The following is a 22,236-nucleotide window of genomic DNA, read 5'->3' as shown; positions in this document are numbered from 1 at the left end:
TTTGTAGGCCATGTTAATGAGTTTGGACTTTAAAAGCAGGGGTTTCCCAAAGGAGAATGATGCCACCTTATTTATGTCTAAGGCAAGTCGAAAAGAAGGGAGGAGACCTGAGAGAAGGCTTCGTAATGCACATGGGAAACAGAGGTGGGCCAGACGGGCCGTGGCGATGGAGATAGGGAGGAGAGGACAGAGTTACAGTTTGGCAGTAGAGGAGTTATTGGTGAATTTGATGCCGGAACTGAGAGTACTAAGCATATCAGTCAGTCTCTAATTGCGAAAACAAATCATTCTAGGTATTTCAAACAGAGGGAATTCAACCTAAGGAATCAGTCACAAATGTTGGAAAGATTTAGAGGAACACAAAGGGAAGGTGTGGTAACCTGGAGGTAAGTAAGCATCTGCAGGAAGTCAGGACCATTCCTAATGCTGGAGGGAAAAGAGGGAGGCGGTGATGGCACCTGACACTGTGGGAAGCCGCTGGTGCCGTTGGACCGGCCACTGCCCCAACCGCTGATGATGTTGCTGAAGCTGCCGAAGGCTATCGGAGCCCCTAGCCGCTGGTCACTGCCACAGCCACTGCCAGAAGCTTTTAACAAAGGGGAGGGTGTCTCCCCATCATTTCATCCAGTTTCCCACCAATGCTTCCCACTGGCAGCATCTAACTTTGCCAGCTGGCAAGAGAGTCTGGGAAGTGCAATTCACAGGATTCCAGTCACCTCCGACAGAGCACCGCACAGAATGGCGGGAACGGTACTTGGCACCAACCGGCCAACGACCAACACATGGAAGAATGAAAGATTTGTTTCATGTAGAAAAAATAATCCCATATCCTTTACAAATACGGATTTATTTTTACAAAAACAATATGTGCCCATTGGAAAAAAATTAGCAATTAAGACAAACAATAGAACATAAAAAAAAAAAACCTTTCATATTCCCACTTAGAAATAATTACTAATAACATCTTGGTCTCAATCTCTTTCTTTTTCTCTCTCAAAAAGGGACTCTTACCCTACCTTCTGTTTTGTAACCTATTGTACTAACTATATGCCATAAACATTTGCTGGACATTTCCTTCGTTCCACCTAGCTCCCAGTGTTGAATATTTATGTTTTACTAACATTTTCCTATTATAAATATATAAAAAAAGGAATTATTGCCTGAAAGCAAATTTGCAATTTAAGAAAACAGTTCACAAAGAATACAGTTGTAACCTCCAACTTGACTATTATGAGATTATTTGCTTAGGTAGATAGAGAAAACTAATTATTTTGAACAGAAGGTAGAATGCCAGGTCTTTCTCTCCCTGCTGGGGAGAAGAAACCAGGACTAAGGGCAGAACTGGAAACGCGTGGTCTGGGGAGGGAGAGGTGCTTAGCCCCACGCTCTACCAAAACTGTGCTTGCCTCATCTGTCTGGTCTCCGTGAGTCAGATTTCTGACAAGGAAGCTGGTACCCTGGGGTGCACAAAAGCGGTGCCACAGAGCTGACGTGTCCTTCAAGAGTAGAGGCTCTTTATTACGGGTGCAGGATGACCATTTCTCTGGGGTTACCTGTTGGAACGTTTCTGAGGACGAGTAGCTGAAAACTGTGACTTGAACTGGTTTTTAAAATGAGAAACTGTGTTATCTCACATTCCCACATAACTAGAAGTCCAGAGGTAGGACGGACTCCCGGAACGGTAAGATAAGCCGCTCAGTGACGTCACCAAGGTCCCAAGTTCTTTCAACACTCTGTTCCACCTTCCTCTGTGTTGGCTCCATCCTGAGGCTGGCTGTCTTCGCGGTGACTAGATGACTGCCAGAGGCCACCGAGGCCGCACGTTTAGCATAGAGAAAAACAGAGAGACATCTCCCTCCAATATAAATTCTTTTCAGTGCAAATACTGCTACACGTTAACATCACCAGGAGCGCTTTATTAATTATTTATTTGTTGCTGTTATTTCATTATGATTAATTAATTGATCTTTATTAATTTATTATTTATTCATTTCTGATGGTGATGGTGATTATGATGTAGTATGTATTTACCTGCTATTTTAATTTTTAAGCTGCTGGATGCCTGGGTCTTATTGCTGGAAATATTAGTTTCCCAGCTGGAGGTAGTTTTTAGGAGCTGCCGAGCGAGTCTAATGTACAACCAGGGCGGAGAACCACTGGATAAGGCTGGTTTAGGTCACCTGCCCACCCCCTGGACTGACCGTTACCAGGGTAATGTCATGAACTGATTGGCTTAGAAAAGTGGATCTCAAAGTGTGACCTAGACCAGCAGAAACAGCCCCTGGGAACCTGTCAGAGATGTAAATTATTGGGCCCCACCCAGACCTGATGCGTCCTGGGAGTGGGGCTCAGTAACCTCTGCTTTAGCCAGCTTGGCAGGTGATTCTGATGGATGCTAAGGTTTGTGGCACACAGCCTTAGAGCAGTCAGGCTCCTTCTGTGGAGCTAGGGAGGAGGTAAATATGTGAACAAAATCAAGGTCTGCGAGAACAGTGAGCCCCAAGTCACTGGAGCCTGTAGCACCCCTTCCTTTCATAGTCAGCCTGGAAGAGCGGGGAGAGGGGGAGGATTAGTGACCTGAACCCCAGAGACCCCTGGTTTTACAGAGATGGTCTCCCAATGGTGCCAGCAAGCCTCAGCCACCACAGTGGGCTGGGAATAGGATGGGAAGAAGGCATGTTCTGTAAGAGCTCAAGTTTCTGTAGGAGCTCAAGGGCTGGAAAGACTGTTTTGGTCTACACTTTCCTGAAAACACTGTGACCTTATTTCAACCACGGTGCAGTTTCAACAGGATCCTGGAAAAGAAAAAGGTCATTAGGTAAAAACACAGGAAATCTGAACACAATAAAGACTTTTGTTAAAAATAATATATCAATATTGGTTCACAAATGGTGACAATGTGCCCATATCTGTACTAAATTAGATATTAGTAGTGGAAGCTGGACATAGGGCACATGAGGACTCTGTATAAATCTTCACGACTTTCCTGTAAATCTACTATTGTCAAATAAAACGTTTTTAAAAAATACGATACATGAAGATGTGAAATTCTAATGAATGAGAACACTTTTGGAAAAGATTTTATAAAATTAAGCATAAAACATTCTTTAAAGTACTCCATGTTAATAGAAACTTGACCCTGCTGTATTTTTATGATCAGTAACATGCTTTTAGCCAGAGCAAATGGTTTTAAAACATTTTCAGCTTAAACAAGAGTTGAACTGGAAAATATTAATGAAGATTCCTGATATTTCTCACTTCCCAGAATCTGCCCACGGCCTGAATTATCAAAGAACAAGTGAGAGAGGCTTAAGCTTGTCCATATGTTAGAACAATTAAGAGCCCATATAGAAAGTCACTTTCATTGCCATCCCTCTAGACCTGGAAAGGAGTAGGTTGGCTTGACTCACAGGGGATGGGACATAATCATATGCATCTTTCTCTAAACCCGATTCATAGCAGTGAGCTGCAACATAAGTTCCCTTCAGGCACTCTCCTCTTGTTTCCCAGCTCCATTTAAATTAAATGCACTTCCTATGTCCTGAGGGGTGAGCCCGGCAACCCGATGGACTGAGGTGAGGCTTCTCACCAAGGACTACTCAACTGCCAGCAACAGACTGTCACTGGATTTATGTGGGATTTCTGGAAACACCGGGTCATAATTGGAATGGAGCAAGGAGCAACTCCTAATTTGTAGTTTGGAAGATTACTCGTAATGTAGGCGACTAATTTATGCTAAGTTTTGCTTATCTCCTTTCTGCACCAACTATCAGTAAGGGAACCAATAATTAAAACTGTCATTGCCGGTGAGAGTGTTATAATTAAGAGTTCTAACAAAAGAGAGTACTTAAGGGCAAAAACATTACTATGCCAAGCAAGTGGCTCAAGATGAGTGTTTCCCCTGATCTTACTCCATTGGAATCTCTCTGATTTTGTTCAGTGTTGTTATCCTCTCTTACTGCATGACTGGGACAAGTTCCTTAGCCTCTCTGTGTCTCATTTTCGTCATCCTCATGATGCAGAAATATACGAGTAGCTGTTGCTCGGCGATGTCATCAGAATTAATAGAAGTAATGTTAACACTTGACCACAGTGCCTGGAATGTGGTAAATGTTGCAAAACTGTTTGATAAATCAACAAATAGCACAGCCCCTGCCCACATTAAAGTCATTCACATGTAATGATCAACCTCTTGAAATGGCATGGCAAAAACACAAAAGAGAATATTTGTAGCAGCTAGGGGAGAGGGAACCTCAGGCATAGCGGGACGCTGAAGGGGCAAGAGAAATGTTGCCAGTCTCTGTCAGAAATTTAAAAAGGATGTGATGGGACTCTCCCGTATTATTGGTGGGAATGTAAAATGGTGCCCCTGCTGTGGAAACCAGTTTGGTGGTTCCTCAAAAAGTCATAGGATTGCCACATGACCCAGCAATTCCAGGGCTACGTGTATATACCCAAAAGAATTGAAAGCAGGCACCCAAATACTTACATATATATGCTTCTAACACCATTACTCAAAATAACCCCACAGTGGAGACAACCCAAATGTCCATGAACTTATGAACGGGTAAACACATGGGGTATATCCATACGTTGGAATATTATTCAGCCCTAGAAAGGCATAAAGTACTGATAACACAGCATAACACGGATGAACCTGGAAAACATGCCAAGGGAAAGAAGTCAGTCACAAAAGATCACATCTTCTATGATTCCACTTATGGGGAATATCCAGATTGAAAACAGATTGATGGTCATCAGGGGCTGGGGGTGGGTGGGAACTGGGGAGTAACTGCTTAGCGAGTACAGGGTTTTCATTTGGAGTGGTGAAAATGTTTTGGCGCTAGAGAGAGGTGGTGGTTTGCACAACATATGACTGTACTAAATGCCACTACATTGTTCACTTTAAAAGAGTAATATGTTTGGTCAATTTTACCTCAATAGAAAACCCCCAAATACAGCCCAGGATGAGAGTGAGTTCTCTCTCTATTCTAGAGAAGACAGAGGTGCTCCAGGCTTCCCCTGCCACCCACTAGAGACTCCTTCCGGGCTGATTGACGTCCAGCCCCTTCGGGCCTTGCTTCTCTCACCTGGGATCCCTTTGAGTTCAAATTCTAAGGCAAAGAAATTCAACGTCCTCCTTTCTCCCTGACTCTGGCACTTGCTTGAAAATGGATGCATCTGTACTGCGGATGTGCCCCGGAAGACGATAGGATTGTAGTTAAATGACAGGGAAATTCATTTGTTTTGGTTAGTAATATGAAAATATTTTAATATTATTATAATGCCACAAATTAATGGATAAATAACTAAAACAAATGTGCTTTAACAATTGGTTTGGAGTTTGCCACGCTGACGCTCGGACTCTGAGCCCGCACGCGGCTCCAGCCTGTCTGCACCCCTCTGTGTAATCACACACTGTGCTTTTTGCCAGTCACAGTATCTCGGGTTCTTTTGCCAAGCGCAGTGCTGGCAGCCCCAAGTTGATCAGGAGGCGTTTGATTGATTAATAGGTGCCCTTGCCGAGCAGGGAGGGTGGCAAGGGATAATATCCTTTTAAACTGCCCACATTTTGCAACCGAATCATCTGGAACAGTTTAAGACTATCAGTCACTATAACCTGTTTATAGACGATTGCTCTAGTTACAACTAGACTCTAAAATTATTGAAACATTATTTGACTGGTAAGCCAAATTTACCCAGGCCTGCGATTTCAAGTCCTGAGTCAACATGTTCATTCCGGGAGATGGGTATGCGATTTTCGGTATTTTGCTGACTGCCGCTTCCTCCATCTGCTACTACAGATTTCTAGTCCTCTATAAATTCCCTCCTAATTATTCCTATGAGCGTCAGGTGTATCTACAAAGAACCCTTAGCTAGGGGCTCCTGGGTGGCTCAGTCGGTTAAGCGTCTGACTTCGGCTCAGGTCATGATCTCGCGGTCCGTGAGTTCGAGCCCCGCGTTGCGGTCTGTGCTGACTGCCTGGAACCTGTTTCAGATTCTGTGTCTCCCTCTCTCTCTGACCCTACCCCGTTCATGCTCTGTCTCTCCCTGTCTCAAAAATAAATATACGTCAAAGAACCCTTAGCTAGAAAAATTTCAGCCAACTACCAAGGATTATCTGTCATTTTTCCTTTTTCTTTCTTTTTTTTTTTTTTTGTTCAGGGATATCTACCCCTAAGGTCAACAACACACCAAACCTGCAAACACTACAAGCCACTGCCTAATAGGGCCCATATTCAAGTCATCTCCGGACACACTTCTCCTGGTTTCCCCATTATCTGTAACGCCCCCGGAGGAGATCACTGAATGGGCCAAAGCAGTTCCTGGCTAAGTGGGGGTTCAAGCAGAAGTGGGAGAAGGGCTTTCCTCCCTTTTGGTATCGCATCTCCATTTCACTCCTTGCCACAAATGAACAGTCCTTCAGCTTTGACTTTAGGTTTCCTGCTCCCAGGATTTGAACATTTACGATGGCTGGATGGGGAGACAAAGCCAAGAGACAGATACCCTGCAGAATGCCTGTCTCCTTCACTGGCCTCAGAGGTTTTTGTTCTGGACCCGGCAGATCTGCCTGACACTCTTACAGTGACTTTATTTTATTTTATTTTTTATTTTTTTAAATTTACATCCAAATTAGTTAGCATATAGTACAACAATGATTTCAGGAGTAGATTCCTTAGTGCCCCTTACCCATTTATCCCACCCCCACCCACAACCCCTCCAGTAACCCTCTGTTCTCCATATTTATGAGTCTCTTCTGTTTTGTCCCCCTCCCTCTTTTTATATTATTTTTGTTTCTGTTCCCTTATGTTTATCTGTTTTGTCTCTTAAAGTCCTCATATGAGTGAAGTCATATGAAATTTGTCTTAGGCTGACTAATTTCATTTAGCATAATACCCTCCAGTTCCATCCACGTAGTTGGAAATGTCAAGATTTCATTTTTTTTTTTGATTGCCGAGTAATACTCCATTGTATATATATACCACATCTTCTTTATCCATTCATCCATCGATGGACACTTGGGCTCTTCCCATACTTTGGCTATTGTGGACAGTGCTGCTATAAACATGGGGGTGCATGTGTCCCTTCGAAACAGCACGCCTGTATCCCTTGGATAAATGCCTAGTAGTGCAATTGCTGGGTGTAGGCTAGTTCTATTTTTAGTTTTTTGAGGAACCTCCATACTGTTTTCCAGAGTGCCTGCACCAGCTTGCATTCCCATTACAGTGACTTTTCTTTGGGCAGGTTCCCCCAGGTCCTCAAGCCAATAGACCCCTCCTGCAGCCTTTCAGACAAGTCCAGACGTGCCCTGGACCCTCGTGGAGGTTGCCATGGCTAAGGGTTGCACACCAGATTCCCAGTCACTGTTATTAGGCACCTTTAGGTGCTAGGGGCTGGGGTCCAGGATGATGGGCTCCTGTCATTACGGAGCTGCTGTGGAAATTTGCACAACAGCTCCTTAAGGCTGGCCAAGTCAAGCCTTTACCCCAGTTGGTGCAGCTCCTGTTGAAAGATCATGCTGACAGTGCCAACAGTAACTATCCTGGCAGGGAACCTCCTCTCAGTAAAACAGAAGTTTTACCAAGGTTTCTTATGGACCGCTCCTCCTGAACATTCCTCCGGTTCTTAGGCCACCAGGCGCTCTGTCTGCTTCTTTCCACCATGTAGCAGCGGTGTCTTTTCCTATCCTACTCTTTGTTCTTGGCCTGGATTTCCCTCTGTTGCTCCCTTGCATATCTTACCTCTAGCATGCAGAGAGGAGAGGGGTGTACAAAAAAGATGCAGAGGATTGTGTACAACATACACAATACCTGTAAAGCCTGTACATTCTTTTGTTCAACTTAAATGAAGAAACTGAATGCAATCCAATGTAAAATTTAAAATATGGAAATGACTTTGCATGCAATTTATGGATCTCTTTCCCCTGATTCTGATCTCTGGTGTTTGGCAGGAAACAGAATGAAAAATCCATAAAGCAGTCAGCTTACCTTTGGGTAACTAAAAAGTCTTCCAGGTGGTGTCCGTCCCTTCTGTGTAGGTGTAGATTCTTGTAGAAAAAGTGAGATTGGGGGCGCCTGGGTGGCTCAGTCGGTAAAGCGGCCGACTTCGGCTCAGGTCATGATCTCGCGGTCCGTGAGTTCGAGCCCCGCGTCGGGCTCTGTGCTGACAGCTTAGAGCCTGGAGCCTGTTTCAGATGCTGTGTCTCCCTCTCTCTGACCCTCCCCCGTTCATGCTCTGTCTCTCTCTGTCTCAAAAATAAATAAACGTTAAAAAAAAATTAAAAAAAAAAAAGTGAGATTGGAAACCTAAAATTTAGTCTATTTTTGAGGGGATTTACCTATAGGGCTGTTACATGAGCATGTGATTGATTCTGAAGGCAGGCTTTCAGAGCATCCTATTTCAGTAAGAAGCTTTAAAGAGAAGTTGATGGAAACATCCAGCAAAGCAAAACACAGCATTTTCAGGGTTCAATCAGATAATACCCAGCATTTTTTCATTGTGCACATCCACTCCTCCCCGCCCCCCTCCCCGTTGAGAGAGCACAGGGCTTTGCACATAGTAGGGGTTAGGGAAACGTTTGTTAATTTTAGTTAAAACTGGATTTCTCCCAGTCTCTCAGTGGCTGGAGCCTCCTGACGTCGGCCAAACAGCAGAGGAAAGGGGAATTAGGAAAGGCACCAGCAAAGCTGTAAGGAGGTCACTGTTTAATATACATATTTGTTCGTGGGTTTGTTGTTCTGTTCAAGGGGTGACTAGCCCAGAACGTGGCAGTAAACTGTGCTAATTTCATTTACATTTTAAGAGTTGGGATCTAAGTTTGTTATGGGATTTTATGCAAAACATATGCAAATCGATAGCATTCTAAAAATTCCCTGTGTTCTCCAGCCCCTCCCTGAGTCACAAACAAGTGAGGCTGGCGCCGGGCAGTGGTAGACGAGGAGTGGGTGACTGGCCCGGGGAAGGGCTGTCCCAGAGGCGGTCCCGGGGCGGGGCCTGGGCGGGGCCGGTGACGCGCCTAGTCGGCCGGCTTGGGGGCTGGACCTCAGCCTCTCCCCGCCTGGGGCCGCGGCCGCACCGGGGGTGGCTCCGCATCTCCAAAAGGGGCCCTCCGACTCTTCGCTGGGCCAGTCCGGCGCTGGGTCGTGGAACCCCGCGCAACTCCCGCTGGTTTTTGAAGGGATCTCTCCTCCAGAGTTTCGAGCAACTTTCCCCTCTGCCTGGCGCGGCGGTGGCTCGGGGACCGTGGCCGCCGCAGGTAGCTGAACCCCGAGCCACGCTCCCCGAGCCTCGGCTGCGCGGGCGCTTAGGTCGCTCCGGGTCTCAGTGCACGCTGGGGATCCCCGAGCTCTGTTCTGCGGGCGAGATGCCCCTGGGACACATCATGAGGCTGGACCTGGAGAAGATCGCACTGGAGTACATCGTGCCCTGTCTGCACGAGGTCGGCTTCTGTTACCTGGACAACTTCCTGGGCGAAGTGGTGGGCGACTGCGTCCTGGAGCGCGTCAAGCAGCTGCACTGCAACGGGGCCCTGCGGGACGGCCAGTTGGCGGGGCCCCGCGCCGGCGTCTCCAAGCGGCACCTGCGGGGAGACCAAATCACGTGGATCGGGGGCAATGAGGAGGGCTGCGAGGCCATCAGCTTCCTCCTGTCCCTCATTGACAGGCTTGTCCTGTACTGCGGGAGCCGGCTGGGCAAATACTACGTCAAGGAAAGGTCCAAGGTAGGACGCGCGCGGGCTCCCCGCCACCGCTGTAGCCCGCGGGGACCCGGGACATTCGGAGCCCGTTGTCTGTTGCCTTCGCGAGGCTGCAAGTGAACTTTAGTTTTTAACCAAGAAGCGAGAAGTCTGGTTCCCCCTCCCCCACACCTCCTCGGAGCGAAAAATCTATGCTGAGGACTCAGGTGTATAATTCCGATGACCTGCTGTTCACTGAAATAATGGGTCTGGTGGGTCGTACAAACCGGATAAGCTGTGGGATTTTGGTCTGATTTTAATACATGGGGGTTCTCAAAGGTCCAGATGGGGGTCAGGATATTAGGAACATTGTGTATGATCTGAGACAGGTGTGAGTTACTGATATTCTATGTCCACTCTAAAGTCACCTAGTATTGTACTTCACCCCGTTCAGAGGGTATTCTGCAAAAGCTCTCTTAAAGAATTCTGGAGCCGGTTGTGATTTTGCAATGTAGCCTTTCGTTTGTGGAGTTTGGCAGGTGTGATAAAAGTCTGACCTGGGAAAGAGGAAAGCTCCTCTTCACTTTTGAGTGCTGCCCTTGGCTTATTGCACCCAGGACACTATTGGATCATCTCGTTGGCTGGGAAAAGTCTCTTGGTCCTGAGCCCTACACCACCACCTTCCCTTTCCCAACTATCAATCGATGGAGAAATCCACTCAGAACTAATTAAGAGATGGGGAGAGGTAGTCAAGTACCTCTGGAAAGAAACCATGTTTTTGTTCACACCACCCAAAGTGACTCCCTGGGTGGTAATTTATCTTGGAAACATTTGCAGGTAGATTGGCAGAAATAGGGAACGTGTAGCACCATGATATTGGTCCATGCACATAACTTTGGGGTAGTCCCATCTACTCAGTCTTTTCTACAAATGATAATGCGGCCATTTTCCGGTGGCAGTTCTGAGTGATTTGCACTTGAATTTGCGGACTGGTCAAGGGGCACTCAGAACTGTGGAAAACTTCACTATAACACAGAGAGGCAAAGCATGCTAGCACCGGAAGGAAGGTGCACCATTCTTTAACAATATATGCAGTATAATCTCAGTTTAAGGTTAACCTTTTGATGAAACATACCCTTATTGTCACATTTGTCTCATAGGTGTCGGGGACACTGCTAATATAGGGCAAGTGGTGAAGACTGGAAATGTGTAGAAACGAAGGGGTTGGAGTGGGGGGAACAGAGTAGGGGAGAAGAAGATTGCTGTATGCCTGTCAAGCCAGGAGGACATGAATAGGATGTGTGAACCCACAGTTGTTAATCGGACGCAAATAAAGTAAATGTTAGGAGAAAATGCTGCTTTCTAAATTTTATTTTGATTTGGGGAAAATCCAGAGTTACCTGGACTGTATAGAAGATTGACGTTCAAGTGTTTTCTTTACTCTTCATCTGTCGTTTGGGTGTGTGTTAGAAAGCTGTTTGTCTTGGTTAGCTTTGTTTTTGCAGTGACTGACCTTGCTTACCGGGCTGGGAATGGGGAGGGGGGAAGGGCTAGCCTCAATGTCACAGAAGTGCTTGTTGCTTTAATCTGGAAGAGCAGATGGCTTCTTATCTGTTTTAAAGTTTCATTTAAACTCAGGTGCTAAGAGTTTTACCTCCAGCATTCTAGGAACATACTGTGTTCTGAGGGAGGTCAGAATTAATTGGTAGAAAGACATCACTAACATATTTCAGAGTTAAGTATTTGTATTTGGCTTTGATTTGAAGGACAGTGGTTGGGTTTTGGGCTAGATTTCAGGCAAACTGAAGGAAAACCACTCTGTACATCTGGATAAGGAAAAAGAAAGATCTCGAGATAAGATTCTTTAGTTATAGATTATCTTCTGGGTAGAACAAGTAACTCCTCAGTTAACCCTTTCAGAAGGTGACTGTGAATTGAAAGGAGAAATTCATCTTTTGTCCATACCTAGATTTCCAGCTTTTCTTTGGTTGTCGTGGCACAAAACTCTTCATTCCTGTCCTTTAGAAAAATCACCTCTAGACTGGGATACTCCCTGGTCAACTGGAGCCCAATATAAACCAGGCTTGAGCAAATTTTATTAGAGTCAAAAATAAAAAAGTTTGATTTGCTTGTATAAAGAATTCTCCTTAGCTTTGTGGCCTTGGGTCTCTTGTTTGATGTCCATTATTAAAGCATGGTAGAAAAACAGTCCATTAATACATGATTTATATTAGTTTCAAGTTAGTTTAACTTTCTTCTCTTCCCTCAACCGAGTGCCTTACTCTGTGCCATTTCCCAGATTAGCGATACAGACCCAGTTTCCTGCTGCATCCTCCAAGCAGGTTTTCAGTAGAAACTAAATTTTTTAAAGGCACAGTTTGTACAGTTATTTTCAACATTTATTTGTAACTTTTTATTAAGGAAAATTTCAAACATGTGTATAATGTGGAGAGGTTAGTATAATGAATTATGCTCCTAGGACCCATTTTCAACAGTTGCCAATTTATACATTTATTTTACACCAATTTCTTTTAGATATTTCTTGGGGCTTGTCTGTTAACCCATTCATCCTAATTAAATACTTTTTTTCCCCTGGACTTTTAAAGGTCATTGAATAATGCAAGAATGCCCTTTATCTCAATGAAGCAAAAGCAAAGGCATTGGGAGTAAAATAGAGGTATATATATTGGACCTAAAATTGGAATTGTGGAAGAGTATGGAAAGAAATACTGAAAGGTTCCCCCTCCCTGCCAAAAAAGTTGTCACCAGTCAGAGTTTTTCTTCCTCCAGTTTGTTGGAGAAAAATCCAAGGGTGCTGGAGACCCTCTGGGGAAGCGGGTTTCCTAAAATGTGCAGCAGCATGGCGCCCCCTAACTTCAAGCATGGTCATTGCTTTCAGGCTATCGAGATTTCTTATCTATTACTCCCTTTTGGAGAATTTAGACCATATCCAAGATAAATATTGGTCATAATTTGCTCCTTTTGCTTTGGCTGCCTAGATCTTGAAAATGGCTGTTTTCCAGAGAACGTGTAATTTATGGAACCAAATGTTCTCCTGCTTGAAGCATCTCACTGCAGACTCACTAGTTAGTAACTTTAAGAATAAGAACTGCTTTTTATTGAGCAGTTTGCCCTGTCTGGCACTGTGCTCAGCACTTTATAAACACGGTCTATCTGACTTAGTCTTCGGAACCACAATCTTCAGCACACTGAGTGATTAAATCATTTCCCCAAGGTCGCAAAGGGAGCCAGAAGAAACCATTTATTATAGGTGTTAGGGGTTTAGGCTTGAGTTCAGTAACTTTGTGGCCTTAGGTAAGTTGCTTAGTTTTCGCCAAGTGTGAAATGGGGATAATAATACCTTAAAGCTTTTCGGGGGGAAGGAGCATTAAACAAGATAATGTACATAAAATTCTTAGAATTGCGTGCCCCCATAAATGTTACGAAGCTGTAAGCGGAAGATTTAGAATTCTTTCCTATTTTTTTTTTTTTAAGATTGAGAATTCTTACCTGGATCTTCCAGAGTTTGTGTTCTTGACTATAATGCTTCTGCTTTTTGTCCTTTCATTTATCTGGCCCGTGTACACTCTGTGTGGGGTACTTTGCAGGGGGTGGGGATACAGAGGTAAACAGGCATAGACGCTGCCTCATGGAGCTTCTATGCCCATGTGCTTGTGAACGGTAGGATTCCCTAGTTCACACCTGATTAATTTGCAAGCTGAAAACAGCAAAAAGACAAAACCCAAAGACTGAAGAAGAAAGCGTGGAGTGCTGTGCTCATGTATTTGTTAACAAAGTTGGTTGTTAGGATCCCTGACTGGAGTACTGGACGATCATGGGAGTCATGGGAGGAAGTTGTACTGTGAACAGATAGATCAGTCCTGAGCGGGTCCAGACAAATGGTAATTCAGCAATAAGTTACGAATAAAAGAAAACATGTTGCAAGGTGGTAGGTTTGTTCGTCTGCTGCTGAGCAGTAGCAGTTGTGGCCCACCCTTCTCGTGATATCAGGAATGTCTTTTCCTCAAGGGGGCTTATTATCATGGTTGAAAGCTGCTTTAAATAAAAAGGGGATAAAATACTTCACAAATCAGGATATGTCTCAGGACCCTAGCGTAGGAAACACCATCAGGGTTCACAGAAGACCAGAATCACCAGCTTGGAACCAGAAAGTCCTAAGGCCAGCTGGTGTATTAGTTTTTTTCTCTGGAGCTTTATGGCCTTTGTCTTTGCTCCGCTCTGGATTTCTTCCCCAATCTACTTACCATCTCGCTTTGGCTGCTTCTCCATGCATATGGCTCAAGATGGCGGCCCCACAGCCATCTTGGAGGCCACCTCAGCCTCAGTCTGAGATCAACAGAGGCTTGACTAACATTCTGGAATCCCTGTTTTCATTCTCTGGAGTAAAGTTTGATGGTTTCACCTTGGCCCTGGGGACCTAACAGCTTGGCTTGAGGGTGGTAGTGGGGCATGTAGAATCATGTGAAACAGTGGTTATCAGGGCCCATGAAAGGTCCCGTTCTCAGAATATGGTGTTTGAGGACCAGACACGATGCCTGGTGTCTCTGTAAGTAAGATCTTAAAAGTCTGCCTGTGAATAAGGTACTTTAGGGGGGGGAGGAGGCATGGAGTTTGAAGCACTGGAATATCTTCTTGTTAAGGATGTGAGGAATTTCTATAAAAGGTTTTGTATTTAAAAATAACTTAGCTCCTGGAGGCAGGGTATTAATTCAAGGACATAATTTATAAAATACAGCCTCAGTTGACAGTGAAGCAGGTTTCCCCATTGGGTGAATTTTTATAATGTTCCTGGTCCATTTTGTTGAATGACACTTAGGAGCAAAGAAAAGACAATAGGGGTGCGTGTGTGTGTGTTTACCTTATAATTTCTTTGGCTCAATTTTGGGCCACTGGCCTCTCCACCACAACCTTACCTGCTTTGTGGTGAAGTGGCAAATCAGCGGGTATCAGTTTATTTATTCACAAATCATTAAATGCCTTGTGCTGAGGTAGACCTGTGCATGGATTGACACAGGGAGGTAGAAAGTGATTACAGAACTACCTGAAGAAGTATGCTGAAAATAGAAAGTGGGGTGAGATAGTTTTGTGGTTTTTTTTTTTAATGTTTTTATTTTTTGAGGGACAGAGACAGACAGAGCGCTAGTTGGGGAGGGGCAGAGAGAGAGGGAGACACAGAATCCGAAGCAGGCTCCAGGCTCTGAGCTGTCAGCACAGAGCCCGACGTGGGGCTCGAACCCACAAACCATGAGATCATGACCTGAGCCGAAGCCGGATGCTCAACCGACTGAGCCACCCAGGTGCCCCAAGAATGGGGCGAGATAGTTGTCACTAACTTTGCTTTCTCTTTTTCTGGTTAAATAGTCCACTCATGCAGTGATTTGTCATTTTTGTTTCTCTTCTTTGGGCTTTCAGCAACTTCTCTATTTACTTAAAATGAGAAGTGACCAAAATACACTTAAAGTAAGTGGCCCCAAATACACAGAACTTTAATAATACAGGTTTTTGAGCTAACGAGGTATGAGAAATCACACCTGTGCGGTCAGTCGTTCTGCAGGTAAGGTGCTTTTATATTTGGAAAGATGAAGCCTTATACAAGCCCTGGAAGGAGGGATTGGGGCGTGTCTTGGGCCTGAGCAAAGGTGCCTTAGAGAGGGGCTCTCCTGGTTAGGCTTGCTCCATGAGTCAGGTAGACCAAGAGACAGGGTCGTTAAGTTAATTCACCTGCACCAGCACATGATTTGGGGATTTTAAATATAATTACGACTTTAAGTTAATAAACATCCTTAGGTGGAATTATGTGCATTTGACTTTTGAGTGTCATGAATGATTTCCCTTTCTGACCTTGCTCAGCTCAAGCCAAATTTGTAAATTCCTCCCTGTATCCTGACTCTGGCTAGAAACATCTCAAATTTGTAAATAGCACGCAGTCTTGCATATTACAACTGCATTCTGAAAACACACCATGTATGGAAGATTTCTCCGCTGAAGCTTCAAAGTGGGGTGGAGTTAACCCATAATGAGCAGAGCACATCTGAGAAGCATCTCCAGGCACTTCCAGCATCGTGCACTCCAGGATAAAACTTGGAGGACCTTGCCTGTGGGCCACGTTTGCTCAGTTTGGCAAGACCTCTGCTTCTGAATCACCTTTGTGGTCTTAGGTACAGTAAGTGACATATTGACCCAAGTCTACTGAGCACCAAGGAGCAGCTTACAGGTTAGCACTATAGAGGAGGTTATTAATTCTTTGTTAATTATTACAGCAACAGATTTGCAAATTCCTTTGTAGTATCACTTTGTAGTTGTTAACTAATATTGCTCTAAGAAATGGGTGTCATTTTTCTCTAGTGTTTGTCAAATGCTGCCGTTCTGACTGTAATGATAGCTTGGATGTCTTCTGCTGGGCAGCTGCCAGGGGTGCCCAGCGGGTAGTGGAATCCAGAGGCACTGGAATTGTAAATGCGACAGACAGATCATTTTATGTTGCCAGACTAAGGAATTCGGTTTTGGCAGATTGCCAGGAGCCGTTGATTTGGCTCTGATTCAGAGCCATGTGTCTGTTTACCAAGCAAGATTAGTTAGCTTGGTTCATTATACATACAATTTATACCCCGTTTCCAGCGATTATTTCAATCTTAAACCAACATGGGACTTGCCTTAATTTTGTGTCTTCTTTTGATAATGATTTGTGGGTTACATTCCTATTCTTGGTTTTGGTGTGCTGGTAGTGATTGAGGGTTATATTTTTCACTCCCTCCCCCAACTCAATCCCAGCCTTCCAGACATGTGGGTTTATAGTCGTATAATGCAGGCTTTCAGATCTTGTACTGGATTCCCTCATTCGGTACCTACTTACTGAGCGTCCCTCATGATCAGTGTCATGTTATTATATATACCTCCTTATTAGGCCAAGCCAGCTTTTTATTCTGTAGGGGAGATAATAGTGATCACTGTTTCTCAAGTTCTGGAATAAAAGTGCCTGTTTCCTAGTAGATATTATTTTTCCTTCCAAAATGAGGCCAAAATACTATTCCCATGTAAAAACAGTTCCAAGATACAAAGACTCAAAGAATAGGATAGTCGTCCCGATTAGTTCTTCACTGGGAAGAAAACAAAATGAAAAACTCAATTCCAGCTGTCAGTGACATCTCTTTTTGGTTCTACGAGGGGGGACGTGAAGTTGTTTTGAAGTATTCAGGGTACTACTCTTCTGAGCATTGTTTGGGAGTAGTAAGGACATGACTGTTTGAAACAGACTGAGCATCTCTTGGAGCGTGCTCTGTGTTCTCGGGACGCAACACATCGAACATAGATTCTGCCTGGGCCCCTCCCTCGACGTTCCCTCCTGTTTCTACCTCATCGTTCTAGTTAAACCTGAGGGACTATTACTCAGAGTTTCATGCCCCACACAGAATTGACAGTGAGTCTTTTGTGTATCTGTGTGTGTTTGGGATGGCTTCGTTCCGCCTCATACTGTTTTGCAGGTTAATTTGAATGATGGGAGTGGATAAACAAAACCTTTTATTTTATTTATTTTATTTTTTTCTAAGATTTTGTTTTTACATCTTTACACCTATTTTGGGGGCTCACACTCAACCCCGAGACCAAGAGTCACATGCTCTGTGGACGGAGCCAGCCAGCCAGGCACCCCTAAATAGAATCTTTTTAAAACACAAAATATTGGCGGTGCTGCCTCTGTGGCGCAGTCGGTTAAGCATCCGACTTCGGCCCAGGTCATGATCTCGCGGTCCGTGAGTTCGAGCCCCGCGTCGGGCTCTGTGCTGACAGCTCAGAGCCTGGAGCCTGCTTCGGATTCTGTGTCTCCCTCTCTCTCTGCCCCTCCCCTGCCCCTGCTCACACGTGTGTGTGTGTGTGTGTGTGTCTCAAAAATAAACATTAAAAAAATTTTTTTTAATTTTAAAACAAAATATTCAACACAGGCAGGAACATGCAGTAGTATTATTGGTCAAAATTTGGCCTATTTTGTACTGTTTTGGCTTTTTGTCTTTGTTTTGTTTTAGGTTCGCTGTGGAACCTCAAGGTTTGTCTTTTTTTTTTCTCTCTTAACAAAATTTTTTTTGCTTTCATAGTAGAAATCCCTGAGGAGGGAATTATTTTCAAGAGACTTATTTTAGCCATAGATCACCTGCCTTTGTTTCTCATTCTCCCTGTGATCCACTTTAATGTGATTTTGCCTGAATGTAAGTAGTGTAAAACTCAACACTAATCATGTAGTCTCCATGCGTTAAAAAAAACAACAACCATGCTCTCACCCCATTGTCCACTGTACATGCTGTGAACTTCTTACCCTGTCATTTAAGGCCCTCCATGTGACCTCATCTGACCCCATCTGCTTAATCTCCTGCTGACCCACTACCTTCCGTCCCAGTCCCTGAAATACTAGAAGCTGATCTGCCAGGCCCACTGAGCCTCCCTATTGTCTTATGCTCTTCAGAATGCATCTTAGGTGCCTTTTCCATGAAGTCTTCCCTTCTGCAGCCTAGAACTCTGTGGGTAGCTCAGGCCAAGCCTCCCCACTACATGCACGCATACATGAATGTATTTATTTACCTACTTACTTGCTTACCCTGCCGTCCATTTACTTATAAATTCCTCAACGGCAGACACTGGTAAACTTGATATATATATATATAGTCTCTTACAGTTCATAGGTGTTTGACTTAATTTCATCTTCAAAAGGAACTTTGATTTCAAAGGCTGTCAGGGTGTCAAAAAAGCTATGAATATTTTGTTAGGTGAAAAAAAAAGATTTTGCAGTGTGGCCCCTAATTTCATGTCAAAGTGTTTAAATATTTTATTACGTTAATGTGCTGCGAAGGAGCATCTCAAAGAAAGGACTTTGGCTTTATAAGGTTGTTTTGTTTTTTGTTTTTTTTCTCTGTTCTGAAATTTTTTTCTTGGCCCCAGGGGGTAAGGTCTCCAGGTCATACCCAGATCCTGGCAGCTCATACTGTAGGGGTCTGGCTCAGAGAAGCAAGAACACCCAGGACTGTGAGGTTCGAGCCCTGGCTTCTGATCCTGGCTCTGGCAAGTGGTTGTCTCGGGACCTCAGTTTCCACTTCTTCATGAACGAGATGGATTTTTTATTTTTATATTTTAATTTAACTTAATTGGGAGCTACCACTAGACCCTAGGATGGGTACTTTACATTTTATTTCAGTGACCTGAGCCAAAATCAAGAGTCAGACGCTCAACTGCCTGAGCCACCTGGGCGCCCCTAATTTTTTTTCTTAATTGGTCATTTATCTTCTGACTTTGAAACAAGTCTGAAAACCTTGGCTGGTTTTGTGATCTTGGGCCAATCAGTTTTCCGAACCTTACTTTCCTCCTCTAGAACATGGATACAATATTTAACTACCTCCAAGATGATAGGGAGTTAAATGAAAATTGAGACTAAATTTCCATCTGAGAGGGCAAATAGGTGCTCTCAGTGCCTCTTATTTGATTCCCGAAGAGACTCCTACCAGCAGTCACACTCCAGCGCTGACATGACAGTAATCCTCAACAATGCTACAGAGTTACAATTGGAATGTTTCCTGCCAGCTTTAGGAATCACACTGCAAAGCCTGTGCCAAAAACTGCCTGAGGAATTCTCTCACTTCCTGCTCTATGCACCGCCCCCTCCACCAACGACCACCCTCCCCAGATTCACTAGTGACAGTCGCCTCCTTACGCTTTACCTTTTATCATCCAGGGCGAGGTGTTGCACAAAATCTCTTGGTTTTGCCACAGAACAGCCATGGTTCTCCAAGTGTGCTTGTTGGACCGGCCGCATCACGATTACCTGGAAATCTGCTACATAAATATGAGTTTTGGGGCCTCCCCCCGGAACCTAGTGAGTCAGAAACTCACAAGACTTCCAGGTGCTTTTCACACATGCTAAAGTTTGAGAAGCGCTGAGTAAAATAAGAGGAGGCCAAATAGGGGTGGTGCTATATCCTTATACTTTCTTAGTAAGAAAATCAAAGTTCAGTCATTTGATCAGATGTAAGCTAATTCATTGCTAGAACTAAAACATACAAGCATGTGTAGTTTATTTGGGAAATTTTTGAGAAAAAGCCACCACATGTTATTAACATGTTCACACATTGTTTTTGTATTTGTATCAGTTAACTTAAATTTTCTAGAGCCAGAATTGGAGCGAAATTGGGAACTGATTCCCTCCTGTTCACGGTGAACGGAGGCTGAAGGAAGAGTCTTTGGGAATGAACTGCAGGGTGTTGCTTTCCCTCCTGTGTCCAACAGTCTTGCGAGAAGTGGGAGCTGAAGGCACCAGGAGGAAGGGGGAAGAATACTAGTGATCTGGGATGAGCACAGACTGGAAGCACAGATTGCCTTGATTTCGTGCTCACTCTTCTGTGCTCCCCGTGGACACCACACAGAAGTCTGAGGTGGTCCCTGGCCCTTGTCCAGTGGGAGACCTGGGAAGGCTGCGGTGAGGAGCCCTTTGGGGGTGGTGAAGGGGGTAGGGGAGGGGAACACGGACAACTGAATCCAGCTTGATGGGAATCAAAGGTGCCACCGGGAGGAGGTTGGGGACTAGCAGCTCTTTGCCTCTTCTGATTCCTTGCCTTGGAGGCCTTCGATTTCCCCGTTCAAAGTTCGAGCCTGCGTTTGGTAAGTCACGGGAGTCATCCGAGGCTCACCCTTGCTGCTTTATCGTGGAGTGGAAGCAGGCGCTCTGGAAATAAGAGCACCTGTTTTCAGTTAACAAATGTTTCCTGATATTTTAGAAGCAGAGTTTAGTGGTGGAAAGGTCACGCTTAGTTCTATAATGTTCCATGAGTTACTTTTGGTTTCTGATTCGGTTTCTATGTTTGTAAAATGGGGCTTGTATACATATCAGGAGAACATGGGGAGAATTAAATTAATGACCCCTGTCCCCCGAATTCAGAGCCAGGCACTCCTTTATTTCTAGTCCCCTTGCCGCTCCTAAAATAGTTTATACTTTATTCTCAGAGGAGCCTTTTACTTTCTACTCCTCTAAGTTCCTCCTTCTAGATCTTACCCCTCCTCTAAGCCTCAGGTCTGTGTCCAGTGTATTCTAATTAACGTGATTTTAAGAAGTTCTGTATTCAGTGAGTTCCAGTTCACATGGAAGCAGTGGATTTGTCTCCTAAACAGGCTTTGGCCATGAGGAAGGAAAATTCATCTCATCCCTGGGATTCCTCTGAGTTTACCAGGTGCTGCTCCTTTTGCAAATACATTTTTGTATTTACGTTAAAATTTTTATAAAGATATTTTTAATTTTTTTATTTGCATTTTTGAGAAAGAGAGCTCATGCAAGTGAGGCTGGGGAGAGAGAGAGAGAGAGAGGGAGAGAGAGAGAGAGGGAGAGAGTCTCTTAAGTAGGCTCCATGCTTAGCACAGAGCCTGATGTGGGGCTCAGCACAGAACCTGTCTCACGGCCCTGGGATCATGACCTGAGCTAAAATCGAGTTGATGTTCAACCAACTGAGCCACCCAGGAACCCCTAACATTTTTTCTTAAAAAAAAATTTTTTTTAATGTTTACTTATTTTTGAGAGAGAGAGAGCACGAGCGCAGGGGAAGGGGGCGCAGAGTGAGAGGGAGACACAGAATCTGAAGCAGGCTCCGGGGTCTGAGCTGTCAGCACAGAGCCCGACACGGGGCTTGAACTCACGAACCATGAGATCATGACTTGAGCCCAAGTTGGACGTTTAACTGACTGAGCCACCCAGGCTCCACCTAAAATTTTTGCTTAATTGGTCATTTATCTTCTGACTTTGGAACAAGTCTGAAAACCTTGACTGGTGCTGACCGGAGCTAACAAGGAAAGGTCCTGAGAGGCTGATTTCCTCCCGTAGAACCTGGGCCTGGAAAGAGCAGCCTGGGATGACTTGGGCTAGTTGTTGAGCAGTTGCATCCTAAGTAGATGTGGGCCCTGCCAGGGCTGCTAAGTGTTTAGAATGGGAGTGAATTTGTCCTCCAGTGGGAGTAACTGAAGCGAAGACCATGTGGACCGCTGGTACTTTGAGGCAAGATTCAGAGTCAGTTTCCTCGGCTCTGTGCTTTTTGTTAACCGCTGCCCACCCTCCACCACCCTGGAGCCTTGGTTCCCAGACTCCATGCCAAGCATGCTGCTTTTTCATAGTTGGTGATTTTTTTCTTTTTTTGCATTTTACAATTTTCTATGATTGTGGAAAGAGTTATAGGCAAGGGTGAGAAGGCCTTCAAGTGCCTCAGGTAGAGCTGAAGATCTCTGTTCCCTCAAAAATGGATGAACTGGTTAATGTTGGACATTAAGTAAGCTGTACAGATAAAGAATGACTTGGTGATGATGGCCTCATGCTCTGCGGCCAGACTAACTGGGTTCAAAAAGGAAAGTTACCTAACCTCCTCGTGCCTCAGTTTCCTCATCTGTAAAACGGAGGTAATGATGGTTCCTGCCTTATGGGTTATTATGAATATTGAACGAGAGATTACTTGTGGAGCTCATACAACAGTGCCAGGCACGTTGTAAGCACTATACAAATGTTTGTTCGGTAAACAGATGTGTCT

The 22,236-nt window shown here is 44.5% G+C and overlaps 1 protein-coding gene across 1 annotated transcript in view; it reads left to right on the top strand.

Annotated features, from left to right (window-relative positions):
• The first annotated feature begins 9,042 nt into the window (after positions 1-9,042).
• Positions 9,043-22,236, top strand: part of EGLN3 (egl-9 family hypoxia inducible factor 3) — a 29,351-nt gene continuing 16,157 nt past the window's right edge. Inside the window, exon 1 of the mRNA XM_019428109.2 lies at positions 9,043-9,721. Coding sequence (XP_019283654.1) covers positions 9,365-9,721 — 357 coding nt within the window. The 5' untranslated portion in view covers positions 9,043-9,364. The remainder of the gene's footprint in view (positions 9,722-22,236) is intronic.

Source organism: Panthera pardus, unplaced genomic scaffold, assembly GCF_024362965.1.
Source record: "Panthera pardus isolate Hobbes unplaced genomic scaffold, ASM2436296v1 HiC_scaffold_24, whole genome shotgun sequence".
Lineage (NCBI taxonomy): Eukaryota > Metazoa > Chordata > Mammalia > Carnivora > Felidae > Panthera > Panthera pardus.
The sequence above is the reverse complement of the archived record's forward strand: the minus strand, read 5'-3'. Positions and strand labels throughout refer to the sequence as shown.